The 26,198-nt window shown below is 40.4% G+C and overlaps 4 gene segments (V, D, J or C); 2 read left to right on the forward strand and 2 right to left on the reverse strand.

Annotated features, from left to right (window-relative positions):
* The window catches only part of LOC132856622 (immunoglobulin kappa constant-like), a 135,162-nt gene that overhangs the window by 84,228 nt on the left and 24,736 nt on the right, over nt 1–26,198 (forward strand).
* LOC132857046 (immunoglobulin kappa variable 6D-21-like) lies at nt 3,931–4,998 on the reverse strand. The segment is given in 2 exon segments: nt 3,931–4,833; nt 4,944–4,998. Coding segments are annotated over 2 exon segments (423 nt in total).
* On the reverse strand, nt 17,746–18,281 carry LOC132857297 (probable non-functional immunoglobulin kappa variable 6D-41). The segment is given in 2 exon segments: nt 17,746–18,116; nt 18,227–18,281. Coding segments are annotated over 2 exon segments (420 nt in total).
* The window catches only part of LOC132856623 (Ig kappa-b4 chain C region-like), a 52,616-nt gene continuing 45,153 nt past the window's right edge, over nt 18,736–26,198 (forward strand). The window contains exon 1 of the C gene segment in view: nt 18,736–18,796.

Below are 26,198 nucleotides of genomic sequence, written 5' to 3' on the forward strand. Positions count from 1 at the left end.
CTTCGGTACCTCTTTCCAGATGGCAGGCGGGTGAAGAGTGTGTGTGAGGGGTGTGTGGGGTCATCCACAATGCTGTTGGCTTTGCGGATGCACCGTGTGGTGTAAGTGTCTATGATAGAGGGAAGAGAGACCCCAATGATCTTCTCCGCTGTCCTCACTATACGCTGCAGGGATTTGTGATCCGAGATCGTACAGTTCCCGAACCAGACAGTGATGCAGCTGCTCAGGATGCTCTCAATGGTACCTCTGTAGAACATGGTCAGGATGGGGGGAGGGAGATGTGCCTTTCTCAGCCTTCGTAGGAAGTAGAGACGCTGCTGGGCGCTGGTGTTGAGTGACCAGGTGAGGTTCTCCGCTAGATGAACACCAAGAAATTTGGTTCTCTTGACGATCTCTACAGATGATCCGTCGATGTTCAGCGGAGAGTGGTCACTCTGTGCTCTCCTGAAGTCCATAACCATCTCTTTAGTTTTATCCACATTCAGAGAAAGGTTGTTGGCTCTACACCAGGCAGTTAGTTGTTGCACCTCCTCCCTGTATGCTGACTCGTCGTTCTTGTTGATGAGACCCACCACGGTCGTGTCATCGGCGAACTTGATAATATGATTCGATCTGTGCATTGCTGCACAGTCGTGAGTCAGCAGAGTGAACAGCAGTGGACTGAGTACGCAGCCTTGAGGAGCTCCAGTGTTCAGTGTGGTGGTGCTGGAGATGCTGTTCCCGATCCGGACTGACTGAGGTCTCCCAGTCAGGAAGTCCAGGATCCAGTTGCAGAGGGAGGTGTTTAGTCCCAGCAGGCTCAGCTTCACAATCAGGTGCTGAGGGATGATTGTATTGAATGCTGAACTAAAATCTATGAACAGCATCCGTACATAAGTGTCTTTATTGTCCAGGTGAGTGAGGGCTAAGTGGAGGGCTGTGGCAATGGCATCGTCTGTGGAGCAGTTTGGACGATACGTGAACTGTAGGGGGTCCAGTGGGGGTGGTAGCTGGGTCTTGATGTGCCTCATGACGAGCTTCTCAAAGCACTTCATAACTATGGGTGTGAGTGCAACGGGACGATAGTCATTGAGGCAGGACACTGTAGACTTCTTTGGGACAGGAACGATTGTGGTAGTTTTGAGGCACGTAAGAACAACGGCGCTGCTCAGGGAAATGTTGAAGATGTCCGAAAAGACATCCGCTAGCTGTTCTGCACATTCTCTGAGCACCCTGCCAGGAATGTTGTCTGGTCCAGCAGCCTTCCGTGGGTTAACTCTGCATAGAGATCTCCTCACGTCGGCCGTGGATAGACAGAGTACCTGGTCGTCGGGGGGAGGGATGGTCTTCCTTGGTGTTACGTTGTTCTGTACCTCGAACCGAGCGTAGAAATCGTTCAACGCGTCTGGGAGGGAGACGTCGCTATCACAAGCAGGTGAAGCTGTCTTGTAGTTTGTGATCGCCTGTAGGCCCTGCCACATGCGCCGGGTGTCTCCGCTGTCCTGGAAGTGGCTATGGATTGTCTGGGCGTGTGCGCGCTTTGCCTCTCTGATGGCTCGGGACAGTTTGGCCCTTGCTGTTCTTAGGGCCACCCTGTCCCCTGTTCTGAAGGCTAGGTCTCTAGTCCTCAGCAGAGCACGCACGTTAGCAGTCATCCACGGCTTCTGGTTGGAGTGTGTAGTGATGGTCTTGGAGATGGTCACGTCATCAATGCACTTGCCGATGTAACTGGTCACTGATGACGCGTACTCCTCCAAGTTGACAGAGTCACCGTTGGTTGCAGCCTCCCTGAAGATATTCCAGTCAGTGCACTCAAAGCAGTCCTGAAGAGCAGAGGTGGCTCCTGCTGTGTGTGTGTGGGGGGTCAGAGAGAACAGAAATGAGTTTGATAATCAGATTCCTTATATGTGGAAATCTGTTATGTTTTCAATTGGAACAGTAAACACCATGACTGTAGAAATCTACAAAACCAGAGACTGAGACCAGATTAATAACAGGGTCAGAATCAGAGACTGTACTGAGGGTAGGATTAGTGATAGACACTGAAAAATATTACAAATGATCCATCAAACAGTTTGAGTTATGATGAATAACAACGATCTTAAAAACTATTGATCTTACAGTAGTGAACGTAAAGGACTGTGTTCAGTGTGGTGTGATGATTACTGAGTGATGGATCATAAGTATTATACCTTGGGGCTGCTTTTCTTCAGCTGGATCTGAAGCTTTAATCTGTGTGGAGTGAATCATGAATAACTCAACATTCAAGATGAAGAGAAATTTCACTATTCAGTATGACAACAAATAAAGGAACACCTCCAAATCTACAAAGAAATGGCTTTACATGAACGATCAAGGCTTTGGAATGACTCAAAGTCCTGATCTAGATCCATATGAAAGTCTGTGGGTTGAGCTGAAGAGAGCTGTACACAGGAAATGTCCAGTTATCTGACAGAGTTAGAATACTTTTCTAAGGAAGAATGGCAAAATATCTCTAAATAAAGATTAAGCACTAAATTTATTGACTCTTGCCTAAGAAGATTGAATGCAGTGATGAAATCTAATGGTGCTTCAACTGTTAGTTTAGGAGTGTGCACACTCATGACCAACTGATTTTATTTTTATTTTAACTAAAATTATTCTTACTGTTTTTCACTTTCATTTATTGCAATTTCACAATAAAGATGTAAACGGCTCTGTCATCTTGGTTTCATTTGGTTTGGTTTGGTCTAAGACAGATATATCAGACCTGTGATTAAGATTTTTTCAGAAAAATGAAAAAACTATTGTGTCAAAAGACTGATAAAGACGTTCAGGTCTAATCATAAATCTGTCTGTTTTGAATGTGATTGATGGAAATATAGCATAATAAATACTCAGCATTTATATATTCATGATTATTGAGAGATGTCTAATGTGAGTTGTGAGTTAGTGTGATGTGGTTCTTCTCCTCCACAGAGTGTCATTGTGTCGTATCACATCCTCCAACTCAGCACCTGCAGTCGCTCCCAGCTGCAGCAGTTCAGTCTCTCTACAATCTGACTGAAGGAGGTTTTTGAACGACTTTAAAACACTGTGTGAACCAGTAGCCAGTGATGTAATGGTAACTCTGACAGTAGTAATCTCCTGCATCTTCAGTCTGAACTCCACTGATGGTCAGAGTGAAATCAGATCCAGATCCACTGCCACTGAAACGAGCTGGAAAACCTGACTGTCTCTGATTTATGAGCTTAATCAGGAGTTTAGGAGCTTCTCCAGGTTTCTGCTGATACCAGAGTAAGTAGTGACCATATGAGCTGAGATAATACACTGCCTATAGGATCTTGACGATTAAGGGGAGGTTTTATATTTGCCTAAAGTTGGACAGCTGACAGGGGCTGAGGTTTAACTTCCACGTGTTGAAAACAAACAGGGGGTAATAGAGTGGACAATGAATAATACAGGACAGGATCCCACAAGTTAGCCAGTGTCAGGACACCATGAGTACTGAACAAGCATGTGGTACCTGTAACAGCAAGAAAATATGCAGAACTGAGGACAAACACTAATATATTTGTTGTTTAACATAGGTCAAGTGATCCAGGTCTCCCACTACTAAACAAAAAGCTAGTGTGGATAAAGCAATATGATTAAAACATTAAAAAACCTCAAAGTGCTGAATCCCTGACTAAGAGTCACAGATGATCCGAGTGAGATCAGTAGATATTTCTGATAAAAGCTAAAAAAAGTAAGCAGAATGACTGAATTTGTTGTACTAAACATGACACTAAACATGATCTCTATTTTATGTGTAAAACCAATTCTGAAGCTCTGACAGTTGAGTCAATAAAGTAGAAAGATATTATTTTTATTATTTTAAAAATGGCTGATTTAGGTGCAAAATCATTAAAAATTAAAAAAATTAAAAAACAAGCAAGCTCATAATTTCTATAATTCTAGCTGTTGAAAAATTTTAAAGGAAAATGGATTCAGTATTGACTGCTGTTTCTTAATAATAAGATATTCTGCAATATCACAGAGAATAATTGGTCAGAGTTTACATCATGTATATGTTGTGAATATGTGAAGATTCTCAGTCATCCAGGTTAGGGTATCTGGAGGTTCAGTCATGTTATCTGTACTCCTTTCTTGTTAGCTCAAAACATTTCACTGCTCATCCAAGCAGCTTCAGCAATCTGAGAGAAGCTGGCAGGATTTCACAGATTTGTATCCTCCAGGGTCAAGGATCCTCTCATGAATGGATAGGCTTGTTAGGGGAACAATGACATCATGAAAGTCATAGAATCAGAAAACGGTTTATCTTACAGTAGTGGATGTGATGGACTGTGTTCAGTGTGGTGTGATGATTATTAAAATATATCTAATGTGAGTTGTGAGTTAGTGTGATGTGGTTCTTCTCCTCCACAGAGTGTCATTGTGTCGTATCACATCCTCCAACTCAGCACCTGCAGTCGCTCCCAGCTGCAGCAGTTCAGTCTCTCTACAATCTGACTGAGGGAGGTTTTTGTACGACTCTGTAACATTGTGTGAACAGCTCGGTGCTCCTGATGTAATGGTAACTCTGACAGTAGTAATCTCCTGCATCTTCAGTCTGGACTCCACTGATGGTCAGAGTGAAATCAGATCCAGATCCACTGCCACTGAAACGAGCTGGAAAATCTGACTGTAGCTTATTTGTGAGCTTAATCAGGAGTTTAGGAGCTTCTCCAGGTTTCTGCTGATACCAGTGTAAACGGTAACCATATGAGTCTGTGTACACTGCCTGACTGGTTCTACAGTTGATGGTGACTGTTTCTCCTGGAAGAACAGATTTCACTGCAGGAGTCTGAGTTACTGTGACTTGACCTCTGCATTCTGGAAAATACACAATAACGCAGTATGAAACTGAAATATTCTAATAGAAACAATAAGTGTATTAGTATGAACAGATGATTGTAGAGATAAAATATGAAGCAGTGTCTGACCTTGAGTCCAGAGGATGAGTGTCCAGATGAAGACGGGGATCAAAGTCATGGTAGCTGTGGGTGAAGTTGCTGTAGCAGCAGCTCTCAGTCATGAAGTGTTAAAGTCACAGCACTATAAACACTCCCAGATCACTGAAGCATGTGCTGCCAATGCAAAGTGTCCTCTAAGTATGGAAACACATCTGTCAGTTGGTGCAAATATGAATCTGATTATGACATAGAATATATCTATAGACTCTACATGTGAAATTATGTCAGAACCTTTTTCACCTTTATTGTGAAACTGCAATATCTTAAAAACTAATTGATAAACAACCAGAAATCTTTAAGGGGAAAAAAGACAAACAAAAATGTAAAATTGTCAGTGACGTGGGGATAAAAACGGACCTAAATGCAGGAAGCTTAACAAAAAACAGGGATTTATTAACATAAAAAACACGAAACAGAGACTAGGAAAAGACGACAGGACAAAACAGAAGACAACAGAGGATTCCGTGCTGCACAAGGCAACGCGGCTCAACTAAATAGTACAAATAATTAATCAGACATGAGGGACAGGTGTGCAGAGGTGGGGAGGAAAAGACAAGGGCGGGGCAGACACGTGAACACAGAACATAAACAAAAGGTAAATGGCCAAAGTCCAGGCAGAGTCCTGACAGTACCCCCCTCGAGGCGCGGCTCCCGACGCGCCAATCCGTCCTGACAGTCCCGACAGGTCCGGGAGGGGGGAGCAAGGCACACGGCGAGGCATGTGGGGGGAGCAAGGCACAAGGCGAGGCAGGTGGGGGGAGCAAGGCACACGGCGAGGCAGGTGGGGAGAGCAAGGCACACGGCAGCGCAGCCAGAGTGGCCGAGCGACGTCCACAGCCGAACAGGGGGGCTGAGCGACGTCCACAGCCGAACACGGGGGCCGAGCGCAACCCCCGACGCACCGCGGCCCGACCCACCTCTCAGAAACCAGGAAAGGGAGGGAGGGCGGGGAGAGAAAAAAAAAATCCTCCTCCACAGAACAGATAAGTCAACAGAATTCCAAAACATGGGGCAAAACACGGGCCTGCAACACCCCCCGCAGACAGGAAGTGGGGCGGCGTCCTCCACGGAAACCGGAAGTGAAGCGACTCCCCACACCGGACAGGTGCGGGGCGATGTCGCAGGACACCGAAAAAAAAAAAATAAAAAACTCGGGCTGGTGACATGGCCCGCACACAGGAAGTGAGGCGGCGCCCCCCGCGGAGAAACCAGAAGCGGAGCGGCGTCCATCACCGGAAAAATGCAGACCGATGTCACCAAAACCACAAAGCCCAGGGGAAAAAAACATAAAAAATCCAATAAAAGAAAAAAAATGCTCCCAATATTGGCCGGTCCAGGCTGCAGCTGTCCTGCTGGGTCCTGGTCTGGTGGAATCCTTCTGTCAGGGGCGCGGGGGTAAAAACGGACCCAAATGCAGGACAGCTAAACAAAAACAGGAATTTATTAACTTAAAAAACACGAAACTGTCAGCGAACGCGGGATAAAAACGGACCCAAACGCAGGACAGCTTAACAAAAACGGGGATTTAATAAATTAAAGAAACACGAAACAGGACACAGACATGACGACGACAGGAGACAGTAGGATTCCGTGCTGCACGAGGCAACGCGGCTCAATTAAATAATACAAATAATCATTAAACATAAGGGACAGGTGTGCAGAGGTGGGGCGGAAAAGACAAGGGCGGGGCAGACACGTGAACATGAAACGTAAACAAAAAGGCACATGGCCAAAGTCCAGGCAGAGTCCTGACAGAAACAGAGACTAGGAAAAGACGACAGGACAAAACAGAAGACAAAAGAGGATTCCGTGCCCAGTTTGCTTATGTTTGCACAAACTTCAGAAGCTTTCAGAATCAACCAGTCACATTCAAGCTCATATAAAGTGCTAGTTACTATACACCTGTCATGTATATTGATTAAAGCCATATAATGTATAGCTGTTACTAAAGAATTTCTATAACCAAAGTTTATAAAAACAGGTAAATGATCTCGTTGTTGAAAAATATCAATGGGCATAATGTATACAATTATATGTAGATTGTTTCTATGTTGTAGTGTTACAGCCTAGTTCTTTATTGTAATCAAATGTAGAGATCACATGTAGAGATCATCAAGAGCACCAAATATTTTGGTGTTCATCTAGTGGAGAACTTCACCTGGTCACTTAACACCAGCTCTATCACCAAGAAAGCCTACCAGCGTCTTTACTTCTTACAAAGTCTGAGAAAAGCCCATCTCCCTCCCCCCATCCTGACTACTTTTTACAGAGGGACCATTGAGAGCATCCTGAGCAGCTGCATCACTGTCTGGTTTGGGAACTGCACCATATTGGATCCCAAGACCCTGCAGTGGATAGTGAGGAGAGCTGAGAAGATCATTGGAGTCTCTCTTCCCTCTATCATGGACATTTACACAACACGCTGCATCCGCGAGGCCAACAGCATTGTGGATAACAACACACACCCCTCACACACACTCTTCACCCTCCTGCCATCTGGAAAAAGGTACTGTAGCATTCGGCCCTCACGACCAGACAATGTAACAATTTCTTTCCACAAGCCATCAGACGCCTCAATAACTGAACTGTACTGAGCACAATACACACACACACACACACACACACACAGACACACACACACACAATCAACTGTATGGACCGCAATGAGCCACACCAAATATCCAATTTACATCCATGTTTACAGCGCCATCATATCAAACTGTTACTCTTTTGTGTATTATCTTTTTTTTGTCTTTTGTCCTGAACTGTTTGCAGCAGGATGCACAGATGCACTTTATGTGGCTAGGATTACTTAGAAGTCCAAAGCTCTGTCTTTGTTTTATGTAGCATCATGGTCCTGGAGAAACATTGTCTCATTTCACTGTGTACTGCAACAGTTATATATGGTTGAAATGACAATAAAAGCTTCTTGACTTGACGACTTAAAATGTCATGATTCTACACAAAATAGCACTTAATTGCAATTACAGATCTACATGGTCTCAATGGAAAATGATCAATGTCTGTGTGGTTTAATAAATACATATCCCAGATTTAGAACCTACCACAAAGTAAAATCCATTCTTAAATGCTGGAACAAATATGGTACAAATGAGTCTCTACATAGAGGAGTCAGGTAGCAAAGTGCATTATTCAGGTTTTAAAAGAAAATTCAAATAGAATTTCATACACCTTCCATAATGAACCTGTTGGTCTTATGATGCTTTTTGTTTAAGTATTTTCTCTAACATACTCTGTGGTCTTTTAGGACCTGGTGGACTTCATTTAACTATAGAGTGACTGCAAAGTGGTGGTAGGAGAGAGAGTAGCCAGACAGCATTGGCTGGTGATGTGTCAGATGTCTCTGGTGGTCAGAAAAAAGAGAAGAGAAAAGATAAAAAAGAAGACCAAGTGGTGGAAGTTGAAAAAGAAAGAATGTTGTGAGGAATTCAGACATAAGCTGAGACAGGCTTCGGGTGGTCAGGAAGACCTTCCAGATGAATGGAAAACTACAGCAGAAGTGACCAGGGAGACAGGTAGGAGGCTGCTAGGTGTGTCACCTGATAGGATAAAAGAAGATAAAGAAACGTGGTGGAACGAGGACATACAGGACAGAATTCAGAGGATGAGGCTAGCTAAAAAGATGTTGGACGTAGCAAAGAAAGAAGAGAGGATTACAAGGAATCGCAGGGTGGAGTGAAGAGACGTGGCAAAGACCAAACAGAAAGCATAGAGTTGTATGCCAGGTTAGACACGAGGGAAGGTGAGAAGGACATGTACAGATTAGCGAGAAAGAGAGATAGAGATGGGAAGGATGTGCAATAGATAAGGTTCATAAAAGATAGAAATGGGAAGGTACTAAAAAGAGAGTAGAGTGTGCAGAGAAGATTAAAGGAGTATTTTGAAGAGCTGATGAATGAGGAAAATGAGAGGGAGAGTCGGAAGGAAGACGTGAATATTGTAGAGCAGGAAATAGGAAAGATTAGAAAGGATGAGACGAGGAAGCCTCTGAGTCAAATCAAGAATAGAAAGGCTGTAGGTCCAGATGACATACCTGTGGAGGTGTGGAAGTGTCTTCTTGTTTGTTATGTTGATGGACAGTTTGACAGATGAAGTCAGACAGGAATCATCATGGACAGTGATGTTTGTGGGTGACATTGTTATCTGTAGTGAGAGTATGGAGCAGGTGGAAGAACACCTGGAAATGTGAAGGTCTGCTTTGTAAAGAAGAGGAATTAAAGTCAGTCGTAGTAAGACAGAACGAGAGGGAGGGAAAAAGAAAAGTGAGGATACAGGGGTCTGAGGTCAAGAAGGTGCAGGAGTTTAAGTATTTAAAGTCAAATGTCCAGTGTGGCGGGGAGTTTGTAAAAGAGGTGAAGAGTCGAGTACAGCGGGTTAGAGTGGGTGGAGAAAAGTGTCAGGAGTGTTTGTGTGACAGAAGAGTGTCAGCAAGAATCAAAGGAAAGGTGTACAAGACAGTAGTGAGACCAGCTCTGCTATATGGGTTAGAGACTGTAGCAGTGAGGAAAAGACACCAGGCAGAGATGAGGATGTTGAGGTTCTGTTTAGGAGTGACGAGGATGGACAGGATTAGGGACGAGCACATCAGAGGGACAGCTCAGGTTGGCTGTTTTGGGGACAAGGTCAGAGAGACTAGATTGAGATGGTTTGGACATCTACAGAGGATGGAGATGGTTATATTGGTAGAAGGATGTTGGAGATTAAGCTGCCAGGTAAGAGGTCAAGATTAAGGCCAACGAGGAGATATATGGATGTGTTGAAAGAGAAAATAAAGGTAACTCATGGATTACCAAGGATTGAGTTAAGTGGAACAGATGATTCGCTGTGGCTACTGCTAACAGGAAAAGCCGAAAGTGGAGGAGGAATGTAAATAAGTGAGCACTTATATCACTGATATTGTATATACTTCAAAGCCAGTAATCATATTTGGTTATTTAAGTTGGCAGATAAAGACCTTCAGGTCTAAACCTAAATCTGTCAGTTTTGAATGTATTTGATGGAAATATAACATAATAAAAACTCAACATTCATATATTCATGATTATTGAGTGATCTTGAGTTAGTGTGATGTGGTTCTTCTCCTCCACAGAGTGTCATTGTGTCGTATCACATCCTCCAACTCAGCACCTGCAGTCGCTCCCAGCTGCAGCAGTTCAGTCTCTCTACAATCTGACTGAGGGAGGTTTTTGTACGACTCTATAACACTGTGTGAACACATCACCACTGTGGTAACTCTGACAGTAGTAATCTCCTGCATCTTCAGTCTGGACTCCACTGATGGTCAGAGTGAAATCAGACTGAAACGAGCTGGAAAACCTGGAAAACCCACTGCCACTGAAACGAGCTGGAAAACCTGACTGTCTCTGATTTGCGAGCTTAATCAGGAGTTTAGGAGCTTCTCCAGGTTTCTGCTGATACCAGTGTAAGTAGTGACCAACTGAGCTGTAATAATACACTGCCTGACTGGTTCTACAGTTGATGGTGACTGTTTCTCCTGGAAGAACAGATTTCACTGCAGGAGTCTGAGTTACTGTGACTTGACCTCTGCATTCTGAAAAATACACAATAACGCAGCATGAAACTGAAATATTCTAATAGAAACAATAAGTGTATTAGTATGAACAGATGATTGTAGAGATAAAATATGAAGCAGTGTCTGACCTTGAGTCCAGAGGATCAGTGTCCAGATGAAGACGGGGATCAAAGTCATGGTAGCTGTGGGTGAAGTTGCTGTAGCAGCAGCTCTCAGTCATGAAGTGTTAAAGTCACAGCACTATAAACACTCCCAGATCACTGAAGCATGTGCTGCCAATGCAAAGTGTCCTCTAAGTATGGAAACACCTTTACCACATTCCCCCAATCTTACTGTCATTCTCACACTACTACAGAGTTATTGATTTTACTTCTGGAGTCAGATGGAGATTTTTTGCAAAATATTTGTTGGTCTAAGATACATTATGTTAATATTTAATATGTATTAATATGTTATATCAATTTTAAACTTGATATATTAAACAAATATAACAAGTTTAAAATTGATATATTTGTTTAATATCTTGGAAATTCTCAGGAGAATCTCATCACTAATCTGTCATTCATCATTCATTATTTCTTCTCCAGTCAAAACTTTTAGTCATACAACTGTGTTCTGTAAATATAACAACAATTACTGGACGTTGTGTGTGTGTGTTTGTGTGTGTCTGTGTGTGTGTGTGTGCGTGTGTGTTCGCTATAGTGTGACAGGTTTTAGCGCTGTCTTTTTGTTGTTTTTGTTCTAGCTTTTTTTAATAAAATAGAACAGGATTTTTTCTAATAATTTTTCTTCTAATGGGGTCAAGACACTGATAGACACAGAGAATGTAGACAGATCCATCCTCAAATTAAAAACACAAGTAGGATCAGAGCAAAAGAATAATGTACACAATTATAAACCACAAACTAGAATTGAAAATAAGAACTATTGGGATGAAATAACAAGAAGGAAAAAAGAATCACATGATATCTGTAATAGAGGCCAATTCAAGAACAGAATCATATTCAGTACCAGAATCTTATTCAGTACCAGAGTCTTGTCCATTTTCACACACACAGAGTCAGATCCGGTTTCTACAGGGTTTGATCTCTCTGACAAAGGATCCTCTTGAAGTTCTTCTACTTAATCTATTGTTCGAATCTTTAAATGAAGGAGGCAGACTTAGACCTTTTTGTCTTTTCGGGATCCTCACAATGGGAGGCCTTTTTTTTATTAAAAGTAGTGTAATACAGAGATAGATATGTGTAATATATGTAAAATAAAAAGTAAACTCCTTCAAATAATCAAACAGTATTACAATAAATAAAAGTTATTAGGATGCAAAGATTATAACAAACCAAGAAACACTCTCCAAGTGTAAACTTGCGTTTGTTCTATGATGCACCCAGAGTATAACATGCACTAAGGCTGTCTACAATAGAATGCACACACAATGTGATTCAAGGCAGGCTTTTATACATTCTTTATAATTACTGTTGCCAGTTGGATTTGGCTGTTGGGTTTGGTCGGCTTTGTGCCTTCTAGACGGCTACCATCTTATCTCACAAACATTTCTCGTTTTCCCAGACATATCTCGTCGACGACTCTGTGTGTAATGTCTAATGTCTTTTTTTCTCTATTCTCAAGGTTAACACTTCTATATATGGTTATATGGTGGCAGTTCACTTCCTGCAACTTGTCAGGCTGTGATTATATAGGACTGAAGCTTTCTCTCGCCATGGAATTTGACAGCAAGCTATAAAACACTGAGTGCAGATTATTCCCCGCGAATACACAGTAGGCTTCACTTCAACAGCAGGCCTTAAAACACTTTGCATGCAGATTACTCCCAGGAATACACAGTAGGCTTCATAAGCTTTCACTACAAGAAACAGCTTTTCATCTAAGTTTATAGTAAAATAAGCAATATTAATCTAATCATTTCTATTACAGGAGAATACATGATTATAAGAAAAAGAAAAGCATTTCAGAATTCTCTTGAACATCTGAAAATAAAACATAATAACACATAATGCATTATAATCTTCTTTTTTTTTGGAATCTTCTTCCAGCTGTCTAGGTACAGCGTCTGATCCCTCGTTGTCTTCTTCTAAATACTCATATTCAAATCTTTCAACTCGTCAACCAACTCTTCCTTCCTCAAGCTTCATTTTCTTTATTTTATTCAACAGTTGTTTTATTTCTTCTGCTGTTTTTCTGATTCTCTTCTTTTTTGCTTTTCTTTGTCTTTTTCTCCTAGCTCTATGTTTACTGGTATCTGTAGCCTTAATCTCACTTTTCTTTTGTATGGGAATATGAGGGCAGGGTTTTGAAGTTGGATAGCATTGATAAGGTTTATCTAATGAGCATGAAGTTAACCATTCATTTCCTTCATCATCCATTCTACCCACTATTCTTACAACACTAAGCACATGTACATGAGACCTTGTGGCACAACGGTATCGTGTTTGACTCTAGATCAGAAGGTTGTGTGTTCAAATCATGATGGGGTCAAAAATGTTTATTTCTCTGCTGGGAAGAAAAGTAAATCATTTGGATTCAAAAGCACTAAAGATTGCAACAATGCATACAGTATATGACACCAACCCATTCCCAGATGGGAGTTAAGTAAATTCAGCAAGCTTTATCCTGAGAGAATTACAGCAGCTACATGCATTACATGAGCTATTATCAAGAGGAAATATTTTTTATTCTTGGACAGAAAAATGGCTATGGTTTAAAGTTGCATTTGAGACCATCACGTACTGGCAAACCGGACAAAAAATCAGACACTTTGTCTATTTCCTATTCTCAAATCAACTCAAAATAACTCAAATCAACTCAAATCAACTCAAAATAACTCAAATCAACTCAAAACAACTCAAAACAACTCAAATCAACTCAAAACGACTCAAATCAACTCAAAACAACTCAAATCAACTCAAAACAATTCAAATCAACTCAAATTAACTCAAATTAACTCAAATTAACTCTGGTGACTCTGTGACCCTAGTATGAAGTCATGTTTAACTTGATTTAAAAATGCTCACTCACTCTGCACTACCAAGCTCACAGTGTTTTGAGTCCCTAGTCTGATCGTCACTTCTTACTGAGCTACTTCATTAATCCTAATGTTCTACCCCTAGTTGGAGTCTCATCGCCCGGTGGTCACCTTGCCAGGGATTGATCTACATGGTCAGCCAGTGTCTCATGGGATTGTTATGGATGGAGTCCGGAGACTGCCATGCCTTCTTTGAACCAATGTTGTGTCAGTCAGCTGTATGGTCTGGTCTTTACCAGTAATCAGATCTGCACTGAATTCAGAGTTTAAGATGACCCATTAGTTCCTCAGGAGCTCTCGGTTGCAAAATTATAGACTGCTGTAGAAAGGACATTATTTACATTTACATAATTTACTGTCCAGTGTCACCCAGATGAGGATGAGGTTCACATCTACGCCTGGTTCCTTTTCAAGGTTTCTTTATCATATCATCTCAGGGAGTTTTTCGTTGCCACTGTCAGGATAGATAGATGTTAGAGATATATTTTAAACTTTAAATGTATGTATTCATTTCTTTACTTTTCTTCTTCTTCTTCTTCTTCTTCTTCTCATTATTATTATTATTATTATTATTATTATTATTATTATTATTATTATTATTATTATTATTATTATTATTTTGTTTTTTGTTTTTTTCTCTTCTGCTTCAAAACTTCTGTAAAGCTGCTTTGAGACAATGTGAATTGTTAAAAGGGCTATACAAATAAATTGAATTGAATTGTATCCTTGAGAAATTCTGCAGAAATGTTTATCTATTTGTGTGTGTGTGTGTGTGTGTATGTCTGGGAGTGTGTGAGTATGAGTATGAGTGTGTTTGGTTTCCAAGGAAATTTCATCATGTTAAATGATTGTGAGAGTATAAATATATTGACTTTTCACTGACTGTAATACAAGTCTTTCTGACTAGCTGCTGAATTTTTTATCATAGCTGGAACCTTCAGAAACATCATGAGTACAGAGCAGGTTGAACAGTGGTCTGATTGGCTAGATACAGTTCAGGATGTGGAAGTCATCGCCAATAAGGTGAATAACAATTTCTGTTTCTCATTAATGATTTAGTTATGTTTTGTTTTTTATTTAGTAAAGACTGTGACAGACTAAAATTCACTGTTATTCTGCTTTGAGTTTTTCCAAAGAGAACAATTCATTTGAGTTCTAAAGAATATCTAGACATTTATAGACACTTGATCACCTGTCATGAGAGTAAAAGTGAACCTTATGGAGTACAAAATAATCAGATTGTTAACCTGATTGTTTGGCAGTCCGATGATCAATCTCAGCCACCAAAGTTGCAAAAAGCTGAACTCGCTACACTGCCTGAAATATACGAATAAAATCTGATCTGCATATTTTGAGCCTGATGTTGGAAAATGCAGTACACAGATTTCTTATATCAGAAATAAAGATTGACAAATGAGTTTGGTTTGACTCAGTTATTATGGCTGAACTATGTAGACTGATGTTTCATTTGGTTTAATTTCATATTTAAATATGTTTATTTCAATGCTCCAGCACTTTACATTGTTTGCAAATAAAGAAAACAGCAAATTACCAACAATACTTTACAAAAATCTAAATAATTTAGTGCATAATCTGTTGGGCAATAAATCTAGAGGGAAATTATCTCTAAATATTAAACAATTACACAGCAACCATCACTCAATAAACACCACCAATGAAATGTCAACGATTAATATTAATTAATGATTAATAACAACATTATTACTACTAATATAAATAGCATATTAATTCAGTTTGATTTCAGCCAAGAAGACACGTTATCTGTTTGTTCATAGGAAAATTTAACATCATGTGAAAATCTCATATTCATAGCTTAATAATATTTCTGAGATTAAAAGGGCTTTCCTAAAAAATATTATCTACAGGAGATTCAGACAAGAGACTGGAGTCAATATTCACACCAAGGTTTTTCACTGCTCAACATTTTCACATGATCCAGAATTCACAGCAGATCCTTTGTGTAGTGACAGCCATTGTATATAATGTACAATCTCTCAACTCACAGTGCTGAACTAAAACTGAGGACAGTGCAGCCTGTTCCCATCTGTTGGGTTGGTACATAAACCACCGTACACTATATGAGTGTCTAACTGTGGAGGCGGGGGTGTGGTCAAGCACCGGTAGGTGAGTGCGGGGCAGAGCTGAGGGAAGTGTGTGGTTAAGATCACACACCTGTACTGAATTGTATTACTGACTGTTCACAGTTGCCTTGAGCTACTTCCAGTTTCCTCTCTATCTGAACCGTCCTAAACAAAGGGTTGATGAGTTTTTTAAGGTCACCCAAACTTTACAGTTCTTAGAGGGCATAATCTTTAAATCTAGTCACTTTTGCCAACACAATTTACATTTTTTCATCCTTTGCTTATTGCTTTAGGCTTCAAAAATAAAAATAAAAAATAAAAGAAAATTGCATGCAATGAGAGCTGAAGCCAAAAGAGCACACACAAACTGTTTCTGTGTTTATTCTTATGCCTCCAATAATATAATGCTTTGTGTTTGTGTATAGTGTTTAGTATAGATCGATAACAAGCAAACCTGTGCTGAAATCTAGACTGATGAAGTTCTGCTGCAGACTTAACAGTTAAGCTTCCTCCATCTCTAGAGCCTCTTGTATCTGTCCTTGAAATAAGATCAAACAAAGGCTTAGCTTTGGCACAACATCGCATTATAAAATGGTTGTAGTGTCACACCATACATAAGAAAGATCTGATTTTCTTGTGGTACTGAGTGAGTCCATCAAAGCCCAGTAAGTCAACTGCTTCAACATCTGTGATAGATTTTACTTTCTCAGGGTCTGTTATAACACCATCCTTACAAACCTCATGGCCAGAAAATTGATAGATTTTCTCAGGAAATGGCATTTTTTTGGAGAAAGCTTGAGATTGTGAGCCTTGAGCTTTGAGATAACCATCAAGTGCAACATGCTCATTCGGGGCAAAGACCATGAGATCATCAATATAGCACAGCAAACTTGTTCTTACTTCTTATAACCAATGATTGACATCATCATGCTCATGAATGTAGCTGGACAGTGAATTAGACAGTGGATGCTTACTAACTTCCTCCTGCTTAACTCTGACAAGACAGAAGTGCTTTTACTAGGTCCACAGTCAGCCAGAAGTAAGCTTTCTGATTACAGATTAACACTGGATGGTCATTTTATTACACCATGTGCAGCAGTAAAAGACCTCGGTGTGATTATTGATACCGGTCTCTCATTTGAAGCTCACATAAATAATACCACAACAATAGCCTTCTTTCATCTCAGAAATATTGCTAAGATAAGAAATATGATGTCATTACATGATGCAGAAACACTAGTTCATGCATTTGTTACCTCTAGATTGGATCATCGTAATGCTTTACTGTCTGGATGTTCAAGTAGGAGCATAAATAAGCTCCAGTTAGTCAAATCACCAAGGAATCTGTCTCAGTATCTGCTGTAGAACCTGATTATTCATGATAAAGACACCTGATAATAATAATAATAATAATAATAATAATAATAATAATAATAATAATAATAATAATAATAATAATACAAATTTGCTCTCACTGGAGAATATAAGTGTATAATCTTGGGGACTGGTGTGATGGTTCTGGAAATGCTGTTACACTAACTGTATTAATCACAACTCAACACCTGTATATTTCTCATACTAAAGTGAAATAAATATTAAGTTAAAAAATCATAATTATAATATACATAGTGAATTTCCCACAACAACAACACTACAATTTAAATACAATTATATCATGAGAATTAATTAATCCATTATCCCACTGCTTCCTATCCTTGTCCTGGATTGTCCCCTGTGCTGCACATTTTAGTGTTTTCCCTTCAGTTACACACTCAGTCAACTCAACAAGCATCTTTAATAATGTGCAGGACAGAGGATACTAGTGTGGAAATGGATCAACCTGTGAGTTAGTCAGTGTCAGGACACCATGAGCACTGCTCAAGCACATGGCTATTGGTCACAGTAGTGGATGTGATGGACTGTGTTCAGTGTGTTGTGGTGATTATTGAGGGATCTCTAATGTGAGTTGTGAGTTAGTGTGATGTGGTTCTTCTCCTCCACAGAGTGTCATTGTGTCGTATCACATCCTCCAACTCAGCACCTGCAGTCGCTCCCAGCTGCAGCAGTTCAGTCTCTCTACAATCTGACTGAGGGAGGTTTTTGTACGACTCTATAACACTGTGTGAACCAGTAGCCATTGATGTTGTGCCAACTCTGACAGTAGTAATCTCCTGCATCTTCAGTCTGGACTCCACTGATGGTCAGAGTGAAATCAGATCCAGATCCACTGCCACTGAAACGAGCTGGAAAACCTGACTGTCTCTGATTTATGAGCTTAATCAGGAGTTTAGGACCTTCTCCAGGTTTCTTCTGATACCAGTGTAACCACTGACCATTTGAGTCACTATACACTGCCTGACTGGTTCTACAGTTAATAGTGACTGTTTCTCCTGGAAGAACAGATTTCACTGCAGGAGTCTGAGTTACTGTGACTTGACCTCTGCATTCTGAAAAATACACAATAACGCAGCATGAAACTGAAATATTCTAATAGAAACAATAAGTGTATTAGTATGAACAGATGATTGTAGAGATAAAATATGAAGCAGTGTCTGACCTTGAGTCCAGAGGATCAGTGTCCAGATGAAGACGGGGATCAAAGTCATGGTAGCTGTGGGTGAAGTTGCTGTAGCAGCAGCTCTCAGTCATGAAGTGTTAAAGTCACAGCACTATAAACACTCCCAGATCACTGAAGCATGTGCTGCCAATGCAAAGTGTCCTCTAAGTATGGAAACACCTTTACCACATTCCCCCAATCTTACTGTCATTCTCACACTACTACAGAGTTATTGTGTGGATTTTACTTCTAGAGTCAGATGAAGATTTTCTGATAAATTCATTTTGGTCTAAGATGCATAAATATGTTAATCAGAGAGAATTTTAAACTTCATAGATTTGTTTAATATCTTGGAAATTCTCAGAAGAATCTCATCACTAATCCTTCATTCTGTGTCATTTCTGCTCAAAACCTTTAGTCATACAACTGTGTTCTGTAACTATAACAACATTTTCTAAACTGTGTGTGTGTGTGTTCACTGTAGTGTGACAGAGGTTTTTGTACGACGCCTTCATAGGAATGTATCACTGTGGATCACTTTTGGTGGAGGAACTAAACTGTCTGTGGGCCGTAAGTAACCTGTTTACTAATGACTGAAATGGAGTGTGTTCAGATTAATGACTGAAATGGAGTGTGTTCAGATTAATGACTGAAATGGAGTGTGTTCAGATTAATGACTGAAATGGAGTGTGTTCAGAATAATGACTGAAATGGAGTGTGTTCAGATTAATGACTGAAATGGAGTGTGTTCAGATTCATGACTGAAATGGAGTGTGTTCAGATTCATGACTGAAATGGAGTGTGTTCAGATTCATGTTAAAATGTGTAAAATATATAGTTTATAGTGACTTTTTCTTCAAATTCACTTTTAGGGAATGTGATGTTTGTATAAAATCATTTTGTTTCTCAAATTTCTCTTATTTTAGAAGTTTTATAAAATGTGTCTGACTTTAGTGATAATAGCTCGTTCTAACTGAAATAACATTTATATAATTGTTTGTGCAAATGACTGTAACAGAGTTTCACTGAATTATTCTAGCTACATTTAATATCTCAGAGACTGTGACTCTATAAACAGATGTCCTGAAGACTAGAAGCAATTTATTTAAATAATAAATATGTTGTCAGTTAAAAATATTAATATATAATTTATAAAATATTTTTTAATATTTCTTATTATTGAATATACAGTATAATTAAATTTTAATTTTCACTGTTCACAATAATATAAATCATTATAGCTGTAAAATGTAAAAGTATTTGAATTGAATGTGAAACGTTTGTGATGCTCCACTGATCTCAGTTCTGCTCTGTAAGATATAAAGGGAAGTGAAACACACACAGTGAGCTGAAACAAAGCCTGAGTGACTGACAGCTGTCCATTCCTGTCTCACCTCTGTGTGTGTGTGTGTGTGTGTGTAGGTGACACCCAGCCCAGTGTGACGGTGCTGCCCCCCTCCAGTGCGGAGCTGCAGCAGGAGAAGGTCACACTCGTGTGTGTGGCCTACAAGGGCTTCCCCTCGGACTGGAAGTTGAGCTGGAAGGTTGACGGCAGCAGCTGGAGCTCGGGGGAGAGCCGCAGCGCCGCCGTTCTGAACGCGGACGGCCTCTACAGCTGGAGCAGCACGCTGAGCCTCCACCCGGATCAGTGGAGGAACAAGGTGGTGACCTGTGAGGCCTCCAAAGACAACCAACCTACTGTGGTGAGCACAGTGAACACAGAGCAGTGCTCAGAGCTGTGAGCTCACACACACTTTACTCAGCTCTTCTTCTTAATTATCACCTAAATATGTGTTAAGTGTGTGGATCGCTGCAATGTCCTGCTTTGAATTATTAATAAAAGCTTTTGAATCAGTAAACACGGCTGTTTTACATTGTTGATTATACACATCATACACAAATCACCAAGGAATCTGTCTCAGTATCTGCTGTAGAACCTGATTATTCATGAGAAAGACACCTGATAATAATAATAATAATAATAATAATAATAATAATAATAATAATAATAATAATAATAATAATAATAATAATAACCATCTGATGTATTGTCAGTGTTTGTGTCAGTAAAATACTTACACAATGGTTATGGAAATTCTACCTTATAACCATGACTATATTTCTAAATATTACTCATACTGTACTAAAAAAATAACTAAGAAGGTCATCTCAGTTAAATTATCTACATGAGCTTTAAATGAAAGATGAGTCAATAATCACAACAAAGTCTTTTACTGCTACACGTGATGAAACCAAAAGGTCATTGAGATTTATTACAGAATCTGCAAGCTTACTTGTGGCTGCATGAGTTCATACTGTAGTACAAACACTTCTGTCTTTTCAGAATTAAGCAGAAATGAGTTAATAAACACTCACTGTCTAATGTCCTTAACACATTTTGCAGCCTTACTGAGAAAGTTTTAGCAAAGCCACATAAAATACACTATCACTGTATGTCATCAGTATAATAGTGGATGCTAATAACAAGTTTTTCTAATATTTTTACCCAGAAGTAGAATATATGTGGGAAAAAGCATTAGGCCTTAAATAGAACATTGTGGAACACTGGTCATAACCAGTGTTGTAATGTAACGGAGTACAAATATTTTGTTACTGTACTTAAGTAGAAATTTCACTTATCTGTACTTTACTTCGCTATTTAAATGTATGTAAACTTTCACTTTTACTCCACTACATTTCCTAGATAAAATGTATACTTTTACTCCGATACATTTCCACTAAGCATCTTCGTTACTCGTTACTACAAAATAAAATCAGAAGAAATGTGTGCGACTGCAATAAGGGAGGTTTGACGAATCACTGCTCCTAGATTGCATTACGCTCCGCAAGCTCTATTTCATCGTAATGTTGCTAAAGGAGGTGGAAGCACAACTGAAACCGCCATGGAAGCACCTACTGGAGGACCTCCCGTTATCGTAGACCAGGGGTGGGCAACCAGTCAGAGACCAAGAGCCACATTTTTTACTGTGTTACCGTAAAGAGTCACATCATACACATGGGCACACATGATCATCACCTTTTTTTTTCCCTGCCATTTTGAGAGCGAACTTGACACAAATTGTTTATTCAAATGATCTTGCTCCTATTGGGAAACTTTGAGGTATTTTCATCCCACTAACATGCGCGTTTGACGAAAATACCCTATTGAACTCAAGCGGAGCGAACACACATATTAAAAAGACACAAATACAAACTTCGGTATGAACGTAAGAGCCGCATGAAACCAGGCAAAGAGCCGTGGGTTGGCCGCCCCTGTCGTAGACGACCACCCCGACGATAGTGGTGAACTCGGTGAACAGGGTGAAGAAGATAACGTTATACACCTCTAGCTGTATTCGCAAATAATGTTTCTGTACATTGGAATGAAACATTCTTCCTACCAGATGAAGTGCCTGTTATGCCTTCCGAAAATCACTGAAATTTCAAATTGTTAAGTACATTAAATATCAGAAAATTACTTTTGATACTTAAGTACAGTAAATATCAGATACTTTAAGACTTTTACTTGAGTATACTGTAGTGTAAATTTCGTCACCTATTTTTAATTTAGTCTTAGTCTTGTGCCAAATGTCCTTGTTAGTTTTAGTCATATTTAGTCATTCACATATCTTTTTTGTTAGTCTTAGTTTTAGTCGACTAAAAGTCTTTTAATTTTAGTCTAGTTTTAGTCAAAAAATTGTAGCTTGACCACATCTGGAATCTATTGCAAGAATAAATACAACGAGGCCTCATTAAATGCAATAATATCAGGAACACGAGTGTTATAGTGGAAATAAATGTCTTAATGAAAACCCTAAGATCAAAACTGTAGGTGTGTGTATATATATAAATTACCGACTTAATGCAAGTTATACATGGTATTGCACACACCATTATTGATGATATTTGGAGCAATATTACATGTAATTGTTAAACTTGATTCCCTTACATATACATTTGCTTTTAAGCCTAATTATTCATGTTGATTATGATGTGATTGTGACAGGGGGGTGGGAAGAGTTTTCAGGTTGGGGGTGCTGAGTTTTTTCTGTCACCACTTTTGAATAAGAAACAATATCAAGGCTATAAAACTTGTCAAAACTCCGCGAATCACAAAGGTATCAGTGAGAAGTTGAGAACACTCGTTTAAACAGTGCATACACTCGAACACACAGGATTCTAACGGTAGAGATGGAGCGCACTATTTTCTTTAGCGGAAACAATACAATTGTTTTTAAATCAATAAACTCCTTTTTAAATCATCATTTTGTGTCAAATTATTGATTTATTTGGTAGGTAGCAATATAATAAGCGGGATCCGCTTCGCGGACCTGTAACTTGAGCAACAGCACGAAGCCGCGAACTCGTGCTGAATATTTTAAAGGCGTAACAGCTGATGAAAAAGCAGAGACAATTGTAGACTAAAATGAAGAGAGATTTTATCTTAGTTTTTATTTTATACAAAACATTTTCGTCTCGTCTTTTTTCGTCAACAATAATGCATGTTAATTTAGTCTTAGTCAGTGTTTTTGGACAGTGGTGCAGTCTCGTCATCGTCTCGTCTTAGTCATGAAAAAAAGGTTGTTGACGAACATATTTCGTCTCGTCTCGTCTCGTCTGACGAAATTAACACTACTTGAGTAATATTCTAAAAGGTAACTTTCACTTCTACCAAAGTCTTTTTCTTGTACGATACTTGTACTTTTACTCAAGTATTGCTTTCTAGTTCTTTATACAACACTGGTCATAACCTTACTATGCATAAAGAAATCACCATTTACATCTACAACCTGAAACAATCAGTCAAATAAGACCTGAGCCAGTAGAGGGCTGTTCCTTTAATATCAACAACATTTTCTAACCTTTCCAGTAAAATAGTATGACCATTGCTGTCAGAAGCTGCACTAAGGTCAAGCAACATCAGCAAGAAGACACAACCCTGATCATAGGCAAGTAACAGGTCATTTACTACTTTCACCATCGCTGTTTCTGTACTATAATGAGGCCTAAATCCTGACTGATACATTTCAGGAAATTTATTCCTATGTAGTTTTCAGCATAACTGCTGTGTTTAAAACTTTAATAGGATCTTGATGATTAAGGGGAGGTTTTATATTTGCCTAAAGTTGGACAGCTGACAGGGGCTGAGGTTTAACTTCCACGTGTTGAAAACAAACAGGGGGTAATAGAGTGGACAATGAATAATCCAGGACAGGATCCCACAAGTTAGCCGGTGTCAGGACACCATGAGCACTGAACAAGCATGTGGTACCTGTAACAGCAAGAAAATATTCAGAACTGAGGACAAACACTAATATATTTGTTGTTTAACATAGGTCATGTGATCCAGGTCTCCCACTACTAAACAAAAAGCTAGTGTGGATAAAGCAATATGATTAAAACATTAAAAAACCTCAAAGTGCTGAATCCCTGCCTAAGAGTCACAGATGATCCGAGTGAGATCAGTAGATATTTCTGATAAAAGAAAAAATATGTATGCAGCAGTGTTAAGTGATGGTTACACAAATCACTCATTAGCCCCATACAATACAGACAGGTTCAGTTCATTTGGATGATCTGCATAATCAACCTGAGGCAAGAAACTACCTTCTTCTACATTCATTGCTGTGTGGGAAGATGTGGTATTCTGTTAGACTGCTGCAGTCACTGACTGGTTTGATGCACATCCCAGGATGTCAGTAATATTCCTGCCTCCATGGTCCATACATCGTCTTCCATAGAAGAGTTTGTTCTCTCAACATAGAGGTGGAAGGTTCATGACCATCATCCACATGAGCAAATGTCTTTACTGGACACCATAAATGAGGAGTAAGGAGACATTTCTGATGAAGACTACCAGGGTTGGATTAGACATTCCAGAAGATACTTTCCAAAATAAATCACCAGACAAAAGATGTGATGAGAACTTGTGGCTAAATACAGAAGAGAGCAGGACTAGAACCTTCACAGTGCTGTTCCAACAGAATGAGTAATTATACTGTTGATGATGTTTTTTTAATGGGATGTGGGTTGTAATTATTATTATTGCAGCCGATTAAATAATCACTACATGCAATGATATAGAAAAAAATACTGAAGCAAATTTCAGCATTTCTGATTCATTTTTGTTAAATATTCTTTAGTTGAGTCCATAAAGTGGGAAGATGTTATTTTTATTCTATTAAAAATGACTGATTTAGGGGGCACTGTGGCTTAGTGGATTCCCGCCTCCACCTTGTGTGTGTGGAGTTTGCATGTTCTCCACGTGCCTCGGGGGTTTCCTCCGGGTACTCCGGTTTCCTCCCCCGGTCCAAAGACATGCATGGTAGGTTGATTGGCATCTCTGGAAAATTGTCCATAGTGTGTGATTGCGTGAGTGAATGAGTGTGTGTGCCCTGCGATGGGTTGGCACTCCGTCCAGGGTGTATCCTGCCTTGATGCCCAATGACGCCTGAGGCACAGGCTCCCCGTGACCCGAGGTAGTTCGGATAAGCGGTAGAAAATGAATGAATGAATGAATGAATGAATGAATGAATGAATGAATGAATGATTGATTTAGGTGCCAAATCTTTAAAAAACAAATAATAATAAATAAATAAAAAAGCATGTTCATTAATCATAGCTGTATTGACTGCTGCTTGTTAATAATAAGAAATCCTACAATATCACAGAGAATAATAGGTCAGAGTTTACATCATGTATATGTGAAGATTGTGTGTGGATCTTCTCCTCCACAGAGTGTCATTGTGTCGTATCACATCCTCCAACTCAGCACCTGCAGTCGCTCCCAGCTGCAGCAGTTCAGTCTCTCTACAATCTGACTGAGGGAGGTTTTTGTACGACTCTATAACACTGTGTGAACACACCACCACTGTGGTAACTCTGACAGTAGTAATCTACACCAGGTTACGTATGTAACCCGGTTCCCTGAGAAGGGAACGAGACGCTGCGTCAGTGCTGACGCTATGGGAACGCTTCTGTGAGGAAGTTGTGTCTGAAGCTCTGTGTGCACACACGCCATTTTAATGGCTCGGGAAGGACACGTGACGGAGTGATTACGCGCCAGCAAGTCCATATAAGGGCATCTACGTCACACTACTCCAGCTTCTATTTGTCTGAAGGAAGCGCGAGAGGATGCCCGGAGCGTGGCCAGCGACGCAGCGTCTCGTTCCCTTCTCAGGGAACCGGGTTACATACGTAACCTGGTGTAGTTCCCTTTCGAGGGAACTCGACGCTGCGTCAGTGCTGACGCTATGGGAACGCCAATACCCACGTCGCCACGCACCGGTTGATGACTGTGCCAGAAGCCGTGAGAGAGCACGAGCAGACTGGGAACAGACCATCAAGGCCCTGCAGGACCTGGGACCCTGGAGTAGGGTCCAAGACCAGGTTATAGATCCAGATAAAGGTGGGCGGAGAGGACCAACCTGCCGCAACACAAACACCTTCAAAGGGAACACCCCTGGCCAAGGCACTGGATGAGGCAATACCCCTAGCGGAGTTAGCCCTGATGCCGAGAGGCGAGGCAAGACCGCGCACCTCATAGGCCTGAGCTAGTGGCCTCCACTACCCAGTACACCAGGTGCTGCTTGGAAACCGGATGACCCTTATTCCGGCCCAGGACGGACAAAAAGGGCGGAGGAGTTACTCCACGAGCTAGAGCGGTGGACATAAGTCCTCAAGGCCCTCAGTGGGCAAAGCAAATGCAGCCTCTCCTGTCCCGCCGACTCATGGGGCGAGGGACAGTTGGCCAGCAGTATGACTGGACAGCCAGCCATCCTGGGCACCTTAGGGACATATCCTGCCCCAGGACAAAGCCTGAGAATCCCCCACTCTCTCGAGAGAGGCCAAGGCTAGGAGCAGAGCCAACTTTAGGGCCAGAAACTACTCAGAGGCTGACTCCATGGGCTCAAAGGGGGCTACCAGCAGCCCCTCCAGGACCACAGAGAGGTCCCAGGAAGAAAAGCGTGGT

This window comes from Tachysurus vachellii, chromosome 14, assembly GCF_030014155.1.
Source record: "Tachysurus vachellii isolate PV-2020 chromosome 14, HZAU_Pvac_v1, whole genome shotgun sequence".
NCBI classification, from domain to species: Eukaryota; Metazoa; Chordata; class Actinopteri; order Siluriformes; family Bagridae; genus Tachysurus; species Tachysurus vachellii.